Source organism: Serinus canaria, chromosome 26 (assembly GCF_022539315.1).
Source record: "Serinus canaria isolate serCan28SL12 chromosome 26, serCan2020, whole genome shotgun sequence".
Taxonomy (NCBI): Eukaryota; Metazoa; Chordata; class Aves; order Passeriformes; family Fringillidae; genus Serinus; species Serinus canaria.
In genome coordinates, this window is record NC_066339.1 from 4,081,373 (window position 1) to 4,093,646 (window position 12,274).

At 59.6% G+C, this 12,274-nt stretch overlaps 2 protein-coding genes across 2 annotated transcripts in view; both read right to left on the bottom strand.

Annotated features, from left to right (window-relative positions):
• SOX13 (SRY-box transcription factor 13) overlaps nt 1-6,222 on the bottom strand; it is a 36,878-nt gene extending 30,656 nt beyond the window's left edge. Inside the window, exon 1 of the mRNA XM_050985118.1 lies at nt 6,143-6,222. The gene's annotated coding sequence lies outside the window, so the exon portion shown is untranslated. The remainder of the gene's footprint in view (nt 1-6,142) is intronic.
• Nucleotides 6,223-8,575: 2,353 nt separating this feature from the next.
• On the bottom strand, nt 8,576-11,844 carry SNRPE (small nuclear ribonucleoprotein polypeptide E). The gene is made up of 5 exons (XM_009099794.4): nt 11,464-11,844; nt 11,237-11,263; nt 10,493-10,555; nt 9,837-9,915; nt 8,576-8,775 (listed from the first exon to the last, which is right to left on the bottom strand). Exons 1-5 carry the CDS (start codon nt 11,515-11,517, stop codon nt 8,720-8,722), a joined length of 279 nt encoding a protein of 92 aa, XP_009098042.1. The 5' UTR covers nt 11,518-11,844; the 3' UTR covers nt 8,576-8,719.
• Nucleotides 11,845-12,274: the final 430 nt, after the last annotated feature.

Here is a 12,274-nt window from a genome sequence, read left to right on the forward strand (position 1 = left end):
AGGTTCCCCCCCCCCAGCCCCTCTGAGCCCCTCCCCCGATGGGGACACAGCTGCTCCCAGTGCCACCCCTGGCATGGGCAGCCCCGAGTGTCCCCAAAGCCACCAGCCCCTCAGGGTCACCCCCTGACCCCGAGAGGACCCCGACAGGGCCCTGGAGGCGTTTATGGGGGACCCAGCGACCCCCGAGGTCCCCAAAGCCACTCCAGGCTGGGAGGCGACAGGAGGAGCTGTCCCCAGACTGGACGGGGACAAAATTCCCAGCGGGGCCGGGGACCCGCGCGACGGAGCCAAAAAAGAGGGAGCGGGAGCTTTGTTGGGGTTGCCATGGCAACAGCCGGGCCGGCCCGCGCCGACTTTCACTTTCCTTTCCATCCTCTCCCGCCCCGGTGGCCCCGGGGCTGGTGACCGTCCCCCCAGTGCCACCAGCACTGCGGACAGTGCCCCCGGCACCCATCGTGGACCTGCGGGGCACTCCCGGGACCTGCTGGGCATCCTCAACATCCACTGGGCATCCTCAGGACCTGCTGGGCATCCTCAGGACCTGCTGGGCATCCCCAGGACCTCCCTGGGCATCGCCAGGACCTGCTGGGCATCCTCAGGACCTGCTGGGCATCCCCAGGACCTCCCTGGGCATCGCCAGGACCTGCTGGGCACTCCCAGGACCTGCTGGGCATCCTCAACACCCACTGGGCATCCTCAGGACCTGCCAGACATCTCCAGGACTTTCTGGACACTCCCAGAACTCACTGGACACTCCCAGGAACTCCTGGCCGCCTTCAGGACCTCCTGGGCACCCCCAAGACTTTCTGGACACCCCAGAACCTGCTGGGCATCCCCAAGGCACGAGGTGCCAGGTGGGCACAAGGGCACAGCCACTGTCCCTGTCCCTGCCCTGCTCCCACCTGGCCGCCCCCGGGGTTGGCTCCCGTGGCTGCCGCAGCTTTCCCGGAGCCTCCCCCGGCAGAGGAAGCCGGGACAATGGCTGGGGGGGCCCGAGAGCCGCAGGGCAGCGCTGCCGGAGCAGGGGACACGCAGGGCAAAGGCTCGGCCGGCGCTCGCCTTCCTTTTCCCAGCCCCGCTCCCTGCCCGAGCCCTCGGGACCGGCGGAGCCGCGGGACCAACGGGGAAGGGACCACGGAACCGGCCCGAGGCAAACCCGGGACAGCAAACCCGGGACAGCAAACTCGGGACAGTAAAGCTGGGACAGCAAAGCCGGGACAGTGGAAAATCCCGGGTTTGATCCAATGAAGGCGCTGCCACTGCCCACGAGCTCACTGCCACCTATCCCCAAGTGCCAGCAGCCGGCCTGGTGGCACTGGCCACATTCCAGCACCCCAAATCCCAACTTCCAGCACCCCAATTCCAACTTCCAGCACCCAAAATCCAACTTCCAGCACCCCAATCCCACCTTCCAGCACCCCAATTCCAACTTCCAGCACCCAAAATCCAACTTCCAGCACCCCAATCCCACCTTCCAGCACTCCAATCCCAACTTCCAGCACCCCAATTCCACCTTCCAGCACCCCAAATCAACCTTCCAGCACCCCAAATCAACCTTCCAGCACCCCAAATCCACCTTCCACCAGCCCAGTTCCGGCCGGACTCCAGGCTCATCCCCCCATTGCCCACCCCGAAGGTCCCCACCGTGTGTCCCCCCCTGTGTGACACCGCTTGTGCCAACCCTCCTGGGGACATCCAGCTGCCATCAGGGATCCTCTGATGGCTGGGACTCAATTCCCGACCTGCTTTTCACCCGGGCAGTTCGGGTTGTCCCTGTCCCTGTCCCCAGCACGGGGGGCCAGCCCAGCCACACACCGCGGCAGTGCCACCGCGGGGGTTGTGTGGCACAGCCAGCCTGGCACTGTCCCCACTGCGTCCCAGCCGTGCCCAGGCCGCGGGGCAGGGGCGGCAGCAGGGCACGGAGGGGGTGACGCTGAGCTGGGAGGGACACAGGGACAGCGGGAGGGACAGAGGGACAGCGGGAGGGACAGAGGGGACGGCCGGACCACACAGCGGGCCCGGGGGGCAGCGGGGCCGCGCTGAGCCCCGACCTCCCCCGGGGCCCGAGCCCGGCTCTGCCGCTTCAAAGGCGACACCGAGGCTGTCCCAGGGCTGTCACCCTCCGCCAGCCCGGCTCCGGCGGGGACCCGGTGCCACCCAGCCCCACAGAGGGGCTTTTCTTGTCCCCCCGCCTTTGTTTTCTATTTAGTGCTTTTGTTCCCCCCTCTTTGGGGCTTTGTTCCAGCTCGTCCTTTGTTCCGACGCCTTTGGTTTCTCTTCCCTTTGATGCTTTGTCACTCCCTTCATCTTGGTGCTTTTCTTTCCCCGGTTTTTTTTTAGGGTTTTTGGTTTGTGTTTTTTTGTTGTTGTTGGTCCTTTTTTTTTTTTTTTTTTTTTTTTTTTAAGCTGGCTCTTTGGTTTTTGGGGGATTTTATTGGGGTTTTTTTGTTGTTTTTTCTCTCCTGGCCGCTCCGCTCTTGGCATTTTTCTCCTTTCTCCTGCCTCGTCCACTCTCGGGTCACATGGACGCGGCCCGGATTGTCTCCAAATCCCCATTTGTCTTGTTTTGGTGCCTGCATTTCCCTGCCTTTATGTCCTTTTTCTTAAGAGACTCTCAGCGATTTCTTCTCCCGGCCGCGGGGAGAGCGGAGGGGGGGTCGGGGCTTAATTAATTAGCGAGTGTAATCTTGAGCTGCGGGATGCGCGGAGCGTCATTACGGCTGTCATTAGGGTGTTAAGGGTTAGCGAGGATTTAAATACCAGCTAATTGCAGCCAAGAGCTCCCGACTCCGCCAAAAAAAAAAATTCCAGCGGGATGAGCCGGGCTTGGGTTTTGGGGAGAATTGGGAGAAATTCCCGACAGGGAGGATAAGAAACAGGAGTGGGGGGAAAGGGTGGAAAATCGTCATTTGAAGGGTGTTCAGTGTCACTTTGGGCACTCCCTGGCACGGCAGAACCAGCCCAGGATGCCCGGGCAGGATGGAGAGGGTTAAATGCCCTGGGGGTGGCGATTTTCCCCCGTTCCCATCACCCAGGGAACCCTTTGGATACGGAAATTCGGCCGGAATTCGGCCGGACGAGCTGGGGCGGCACACGGGGTTGCTGCTGCTGCGGCGGTGCCACGGAGGGGACAAGGATTTAATGTCACAACCGTCCCCGAGGCTCGCCCAGGCTCGGGGCACGTGCGGAGCCCGCCGCAAGATCAGATACCGGGATTCGGGAGCCGTTTTCTCCCCGAGCGGCTCCGCTTTGATTTGAGCGCCCCAAATCCCCCCCTGGCAGCCCCGCGCCCTCAAGCTCTGCTCGCAGCGGGCAGGGATGGGCACGGTGGCACCGCTGAGGTGTCGCATCACCCCCAAACCGAGCTCGGGGTCCTTTTTCAGACACCCCAAACCCCCCCGTGCCGCAGGTTTCGAGCAGCTGGCGCTGCTCCCCAGCTGCCGAGGGGAGGAAACAGCCAAAATAGCAACAGGATGTGCCCCCAGATAAGGTGATCGATATCAGAAAGCGCCGCTTTTTCAAGGCAGAGCCGAGCCCAGCTGCTCGAACAGGAGATCTGTCCCCGATAGGGGCGGCCCCGGTTTCTCGACACCCCAATTTTTCCTGTCCCCGCTGATTTTTGGTAACCCGGTGACGTCCTCGGGGTTTTGGAGGGGTTGGTGTGGGAGGAGGGGGCGGATTTCGGGTGGAGAGAAGGGCAGGAGGATCCCGGGAGCTGCAGGGAGGGATGGCTGATTTGTGGGGTGTCCTAAAGGAGGGATTGGGGTGGATCTGGGTGTTGCTAACACACGCCAAAAGTGCTGGAGGGGGGTAACCGTGATTCCTGGGGGACAGCTGGGAAGGTTCCAGAAGAGGATTTTTTGGGATGCCACCTTCATGATGCCATAAATCAGCGAAGGCACAGCCGGAGCTCTCCATGGGTGAGGAATTCCAGGGAATGGGCACACGCAGGAGGGCACAGAGCAGCACCAAGCAGCCCCTGCCAGCCCCAATCCCACAGGGAAAACCGGGAGCCGCGGCTCCAGGAGTGCCAAAAGCTGAGCAGGACATCCCCAGGGACATCCTCGGGGACATCTCCGGGGACATCCTCACCCGTCCTGCTCCAGCACGGCCCAGCCATGTCCTGCACATTGTCACCCCACAAACTGTGCCACCGCCACTTGTCACCTGGCCCGGGTGACTCCTCCGCGGCCGAGGGGTGCCAGGGAGCCGTGCCAGCCGTGCCAGCCGCTCCTGGCCCCGCCAGCACCATCAGAGGTTAAAAACCAACAAAAGGAGCCGCAAAACCCATCCTGCAGGTCTGCCTGGTCCCGCGGCTCTTCAAATTCAAACTCCGAGCCCATAAAACCCGGATTGTCCATCCTAAAAATCCGGATTGTCCATCCTAAAAATCCGGATTGTCCATCCTAAAACTCGGGACTGTCCATCCTCAGACCCTGACTGTCTATCTTAAAACTCCAGATTGTCCATCTTCAAACCCGGATTGTCCATCCTAAAACTCCAGATTGTCCATCCTAAAACTCCAGATTGTCCATCCTAAAACTCCAGACTGTCCATCTTCAAACCCGGATTGTCCATCCTAAAACTCCAGATTGTCCATCCTAAAATTCCGCGTTGTCCATCCTAAAACCCCCGCGCCTCCCGCTGCGCCTTAGCCCAGCCTGGTGGCACCTCCTGATGCCACCCCCTCCCCTGGCATTGTCACCAGATCACCCTCAGCTCGCTCTGCCGCGTCCTCCAAAGGGCTGAACCTGTTTTTATGGCAGAGCTGGCACCGGGAAGGCTAAAAAAAAAAAAAAAAAAGCCAAAAAAGCCTCCCCTGATCTCAGTATCTGCAGCCATGCAAGGAATATTGTTCAGCGCAGCACAAAAGCATCCCTGAAAATAGAAGCGCCAGGGCCAGGCCTGCCAGTGGCTGTGTGAGATAACGTCTACTTGCAAACAGTGTGTCTTTGTGCCGCTGTCACTGTCCCCATTGTTCAGGAGCCTATTGCCTCGGGGATATTGTTCCCTCCTTTTGTCTCAGCCCGGCTCCTTTTTGTTTGACTTTACTTTACCATTTCATTCCTCTCCTTTGTGCCGCCGTTCTTGCTTTTGTCTCTCTCTCTCTCTCTCTCTCTCTCTCTGCCTTTTCTCTCGCTGATTTGTATTTAGCGATTGTTCCCGGCTCGCTGCGAGCACAAAGTGCTCCGGGCTCTTTTCTCACTCCATTCATTCCCTATTCAGGTGCGTTTGTTCGCCCGTAGGTACCGGCAGGAGCGGATTTGGGGGGATTTGCGGTTTTAGGAGGTCCTGGAAGCCTGCAAAGGGAGCTGGAGGCTGCTGGTGGCCTTTGGGGACAGCCAGGTCCCCGTGTCCCCCATCCCCGCACCAAAAAAGCACCGGGAAAAGGACAAATGAGACCCCAGGTGGCCCCAGAGGAGCGGCCGAGGATGCTGGCAGGGACACGGGGGTGGCACCGGAGAGGTGACCGGGCTCGGTGCCAGCTGGGTCGATCCCAGAGCGGATCCGAGCCCGGCCGAGCAGTCCCGACCCTGGAACTGGCGGTCCCGGTTCCCCCAGCCCGGGATCTGCACCACGCCCGGGTTTTGGGAGCCCCTGGAGAACATTCCACGGCTTCTCCCTGCGCTGCACCGCGGCTGGGCCCTCCCGGAGCGACCCTCGGGGTGGCACCACCCACCCCCGCTGCCACCCCCCGGTGTCCCCAGCTGGGATTCACACTAGACACCACGGGGACAGCGGGTGGATCCCCGGCGGTGGCTGGAGGTGTCCTGGGCACATCTGGGGCGCGGCTCAGAGGCTCCCGGGGTGCAGGGAGGACGGGGGGCACCCCCTGCCCCCCAGGCCCAGCCGCCTCCTGCCCGGACCTGCCGGCTGCAGGGCGGGCTCGTTCCCAGCGCCACGAGGAGGAGGAGGAGGGTTCGGATTCCCCAGGAATCCTTCAGGGCGAGCTGACAAGTGGCCACCCCCGGAGACAACAAAGCCCCGCTGTTCTCCGGGCACGGCCCGCGTGACCCGACGGGATTTTTCCATTCCCTCCCCGCCACCGAAACCCCGGGGATCCAAGGGAAACCTTCCTCCTCCTTTACCGGGCACACCCCACGCGAAGCGGGAGAGGCCGCGGGGACCCCCCCAGACTCACCCCGGGAGCGAGGGACGGAGCGGGACGAGGGGACAGCGAGCGGCGAGCGCGGTGGCTCCGCGGGGCCAGCGGGAGCCCCCGGGCCCGGGCGGTCCCGGGGCCGCGGGGGGGGCGTGCCTGGGAATGGAGGGAGCGGACTGAGGGCCATTGTCTCATTGTTCGGGCTTCAAAGGACAATGGGCCATTGTTGTCCCCGGGGATGCCATTGTTTGCTTTCCCTGCAGATCCCGGCCGCGCACGGAGCTTTCCCGAGGGCCGGCTCCGTGTGTGGGACGCTCCAGAACAACGAGGCAGGAATGTTTCTTTCCTTCCCCACGCCCTGCTTGCTTTTTTTTTTATTATTATTTTTTTTTCACGGTTGTGCCATCCTGAAAAGGCACGGCCAGAGGGGATGGGACCACCCAGAGACCCTCCGGACCCCGCAGGGATGGGCTGAGAGCGGGGGGTTCATCCTCCATTCCCCCAACCCTGCACATTCCAGGGTGAGGGCACAAAACCCAGCCGGGACGAAGCCGCTTCTGCCTCCAGGAGCATCCACCCGGCAATATCCCGATTTTCCATCCTGCGGATCCCCCAAATCTGCCCCGACACGGCGGGGTTAAAAGCTCCCTGGCACCCGAAAAGCGCTCGGGAAGGGACGGCCAGGCCCGGAGCGCTCCCGGTGCGGATTCCCGGGGCTGATCCCGCTGGGAAATTCAACTGAGGGGCCGTGGAAAGGCTGGGGGAGGGGGAAGGAACAGAATTCCGGGAGCGGAATTCCAGCCCCTCTGCAGCCCGAGGGATGGATGGAGGAGGAAAGGAACCCGCTGTGCTCAGGGACACCCTCACTGCTGCCAACAGCCGGGAAAGGCGGGAGGAACTCCGGCCGGGAGCCCGGGATGAGCCCCGGAATGAGCCCCGGAATGAGCTCCGGGATGAACCGCGGGAGAGCCCCGGGCTGGCACTGGGGGAGAAGGGGACGCTGCCCCGGCAGGAATCAGCCTGGCCGCGGTTCCTCCCCTCCCCACGGCTGCGACCGCCCTCGGGATGAAGCCTTGGAGCAATCCCAGCCCGGCTGGAAGAGCGCCCGAGCCCCCCCCGGGGCTGAAGAGCCCCCCAGGTTCGGGCTCAGCCGCTCCAGAGCTTTGTCCCCACGTGTCCCTGGGGGTCACCCGGGCCCCTGGGGGGTTCCTGGGTCTCCATCCCCTCCAGCCACCAACGCGGGGAAGTGACAGTGGCTGGGGACACGGGGAGGTGGCAGTGGATGGGGACAGGCAGAGGTGACACAAACCAGTCCGAGGTCCTTTACCAGTCCCCAGAAGTGATTTGCACACCTGCGGGGTGACACACCCACCCTCAGTGCCCCCAATTTCCTCTCCCACCTCTGCTCTGCCTTTATCTCATCCCCCTTATCTCATCAGCCCTGCTGATAAGGGCTCGTGGCTGATGGGGCCCCCAAACGGAATTTTGGGGCCAGCTGTCCCCAGACCCGTCTGTGGGGCCCCGCTGCCGTCACCGCCCCCAAATCGGGGCTCCCTTCCCTCCCTCCTGCAGGGCCCCGAGCGGCTCCGGGCTCTCTGCGGGGTGACAAAAAAGGGTCGGGAAAAAAGGAGCCCCCCAGGAACCCCGGCCCTGCTCCTCCTCCTCCGGATCCCCGGAACTCCGGCCGGGATTGGGGTCGGGAATTCCGGCCGGGATTGGGCAGAGCAGAGCCGGGATTGGGGTCGGGAATTCCGGCCGGGATTGGGATCAAGCACAGCCGGGATTGGGATCGGGCAGAGCCGAGCCCGCAGCTCCCCCTTCTGTCCAGAGCCCTCTGGAAGTTTTTTCCTCTTATGGCAGGAATTTGGGATGCTCCCGGCAGAATTCCCACACAATTCCCGAGGCTCAGGAAAGGAATTCCAACAGGGATGAAACATCCCCTGGAGGAGATAGAGCCTCGGTTTTGGAGAGGAGTGGGAAAAAGGGATTTGATTTTGGGATAAAGAGATCAGTCTTGGGGGAATAAAAAGGATTATTTTGGGGATAAAAAGGTTCGTTATTGAGGAACGGGACTGGTTTGGGAAAAGGATTTTTTGGGGAAAAAGAAATTCGTTTTGGGAAGAGGGGATTGATTCTGAGGGAAAAAAAAAGATTATTTTTAGGAATAAGGGATTTTTTTTGTGGGGAAGAAGGGAGTTGCTTCAGGAAAAAGGGATTTGGTTTGGGTAGAAGGGATTGGTTATGGGATAAAGGGATTTTTTATGGAAAGGGATTTGTTAGGGGAAATTAAGGATTATTTTTGGGAAGAAGGGATGGGTTTTAGGAAGATGGGATTGATTTAGGGAAGGGGATTATTTTTGGGATAAAGGGCTTGGTCTGGGAAAACCTGAATCCACAGATCCAACCCCACGGGAAAAAAAAAAACCCTGAAATAATTTTCCCCCACTCTGAGACTGAAACCTCATTCCCAGATTTTGTTAAAAAAACCCGTTTTATTCCCCAAAGAAAATCCCAAACTACAAAACACGATTCCCAGCGGAGCTGAGGGGTTCCCCCCGTGGCTCATCCCGTTTTTGCAGAGTTCCCAGTGCCATTCCCAGCTGGAGCTGCCTGCTCCTAGCTGGAGACGCTCTGCAGGAGGGTGATGTTGTCCCCCTTCAGCATGATCCGACCTGGAACCCAACGGGAGCGGGAATGGGGGGGAGCTCTGGGGTGGGAGCGCCCCAAACCCGCCCGGCCCCACAGCGGGAGCCTGGAACCACAGCTGGATTCCAACCCCAAAACCTGGATCCCAATCCCACAGATGGAGCCTGGAACCACAGCTGGAGCCCAGAGCCACAGCTGGATTCCAACCCCAAAACCTGGATCCCAATCCACAGCTGGAGCCCAGAACCACAGCTGGATCCCAATCCCAAAACCTGGATCCCAGCCCTACAGCTGGATCCCAATCCCAAAGCCTGGATTCCAGCCCTACAGTTGGATCCCAGTCCCACAGCTGGATCCTGGCCCCAAAACCTGGATCCCAGTCCCACAGATGGATTCCAACCCCAAAACCTGGAGCCCCATCCCATAGATGGATCTTGAACCCACAGCTGGGTCCTGGCCCCAAAACCTGGATCCCAATCCCACAGATGGATTCCAACCCCAAAACCTGGAGCCCCATCCCACAGCTGGAGCCCAGCCCCAAAACCTGGAGCCTGGCCCTACAGCTGGATCCCAATCCCAAAACCTGGATTCCAATCCCAAAACCTGGATCCCAGTCCCACAGCTAGAGACCAATCCCACAGATGGATCCCAGCCCCAAAACCTGGATCCCAATCCCACAGCTGGAGCCTGGAACCACAGCTGGATCCCAATACCAAAGCCTGGATCCCAGCCCTAGAGTTGGATTCCAACCCCACAACTGGAGCCCCATTCCACAGCCGGATCCTGGCCCCAAAACCTGGAGCCCAATCCCACAGCTGGAGCCCAGCCCCAAAACCTGGATTCCAATCCCAAAACCTGGATCCCAATCCCACAGCTGGAGCCTGGCCCCAAAACCTGGATTCCAATCCCAAAACCTGGATCCCAATCCCACAGCTGAAGCCTGGCCCCAAAGCCTGGATCCCAAACCCACACCCGGAGCCCAATCCCAAACCCTGGATTCAAGGTCCCACATCCAGGTTCCAGGATCCCAGATCTGGATTTTAGGGTCCCACCCCCCATTCCAGGCTGCCCCTCCCCCCTGCCCTACCCAGCTGCTTCCTGGATTTGGTTTTGGAGTGAATTTCCTCAGCATCGTCCAGCACCAGGTTCATGTACTCATCAAAGCCCTGCAGGAGCAGCACCAACCTCAGAGAAACCCCAAAACACCCCAAAAAAATCCCCCAAACCCTAAAACCCCCCACCCAAACCCTAAAAAACCCCCCAAAAACCTCAGTAAATCCATCCCAAACTTAAAAAACCAAAAAAAAACACCAAAACCCCCCAAAAAATCAAAAAACCCCAAAAAACTCCAAAAGAACCCCAAAACACCAAAAAAACCAAAAAAACCCAACCCCCCCAAAAAACCCAAAAATATCCCAAAAGACCACCCAAAAACCCCAAAATACCCCCCAAAAAAACCCCAAAATAACAAAAAAAAAAACACCTCCAAAAAGTCCCCATGCCACCCAAAAAAAAAAAACCACGAAATACACAACAAAAAAGAACCTAAAAAAACTTCAAAAAAACCCCCAAAACCTCTAAAAAAATTCTAAAAAAACCCCAAACCCCCCTCCCCAAAAATCCCCAAAACCCCCAAACCCTGCAATTGCCAGGAGGAGAACTGAAAGGGGTTCAGGGGAGGGGAGAATGCAGAGGGGTGACCCCAGAGCAGGGGGGGGGTGACAAGGGGACAGTGGCACTCACGATGATGCAGCCCTCGATCCTCATGTTCACCTGCTCATAGAGCCACACCTGGATCCTGGATCTCTGCAAGGCACCAAAAACACCTCGGGGGGGGTCCCTGGGGGGCTCAGGGTCCATCCCTACCCCCAAATCAGGGGGGGTTCCCTGGGAATGTCCCGTGGGATGGCAGGGGGGAGGAGTAGCAGGGGCTGCTCTGGTGTTTGGGTGGATTAAGTGGGAAAAAATGGGGTTTAAATGGGGTTAAATGGGTTAAAAAGGGGATTTAAATGGGGTTTTGGGAAGGAATTGCTCCCTGGGAAGGGCTGGGATGGAATTCCCAGAGGAGCTGTGGCTGCTCCATCCCTGGGAGTGTCCCAGGCCAGGCTGGACAGTGGGTAAAATGGAAAAAAAGGATAAAATGGATAAAAATATAAAATGATAAAATGGATAAAAAGATACAATGGTTAAAATGTTTAAAAATTATAAAATGGCACCCCTGGATAGAGAAGGGTGTCCCTGCCATGGCAAGGCTGGGACTGGGATGATCCTTAGGATCTTCCAACCCAAACCACTCCAGGATTCCATAAAAAAATCCCAATTTCAGGACTTTAGACTCATTCCCAGCCTGCAAATTCCCACAGAATCCCCATCCCTGGAGTGTCCCAGGCCGGGCTGGAGCAGCCTGGCCCAGGGGAAGGTGTCGCTGCCATGGCAGGGCTGGCACCGGGTGGCATTTGGGGTCCCTCCCCGCGGTGTTGCACTCACGTTTTGCAGGTAGCGGAAGATCAGGTTCTGGAGCCGAGCGTTAAGGGCAGAGCACAGCAGAGCCGGGACAGCCGGGGCACGGCCGGGACGGGACCCGAACCCCTGAGGGGACCCGAACCCCTGAGGGGGCCCCGCGGATGGAGCCGTAACCCCGCCATGGAACCCGCCCGCCCCGCTCCCTTCCCGCCCTCGCTCCCCCGGCACCCTGAGCGCTGGCGGCAGGATACGATGGGCTGCACCATCACCTTCTGCACCTTCTGGCCCTGCCCGCGGTACGCCATGGCTGCGCGGGGCCGCTGGGCGCTGTGGGACAGCGGCGGAACGAGAGCGGCACCGTGAGGGGATGGGAGCGCGGGGCACTGTGGGATGGCGGCGGAACGGGAGGGGGAACACGGGGCACTGTGGGATAGTGGCGGTGTGAGGGGATGGAGGAGCGCGGGGCACTGTGGGATAGTGGCGGAACAGGAAGGGGAACACGGGGCACTGTGGGATAGCGGTGGTGTGAGGGGATGGAGGAGCGCGGGGCACTGGGATAGTGGCGGTGTGAAGGGACGGGAGTGCGGGGCACGGTGGGATAGCGGCGGAACGGGAGCGGCACCGCCGGGGCACTGTGGGATAGCGGCGGAACAGGAAGGGGAGCGCGGGGCACTGCGGGATAGCGGCGGTGTGAGGGGACGGGAGCGCGGGGCACTGTGGGATAGTGGCGGAACAGGATGGAGAGCGCGGGGTACTGTGGGATAGAGGCGGTGTGAGGGAAGAGAGGCGCGCGGGGCACTGTGGGATAGCGGCGGTGTGAGGGCGTCCTTTTGTTTTTACATTTTTATCATTATTTTTAGGAATTTTTTGCTGTTAGTAGGGGGGTTTCCTGGTCATATTAGTTTGTGGGATTTTTTGTTTTTTTTTTTTAATGCTATTATTTTATTTGGTTTTAATAACTACAATTCATCTAAAAAAATCACTAAAAATATGCCCCTGGCTCAGAGCTATGCCCTAAAACACCTAGCTCTAAAATAAAGGGATTTTTGTGCTCTTACAGCC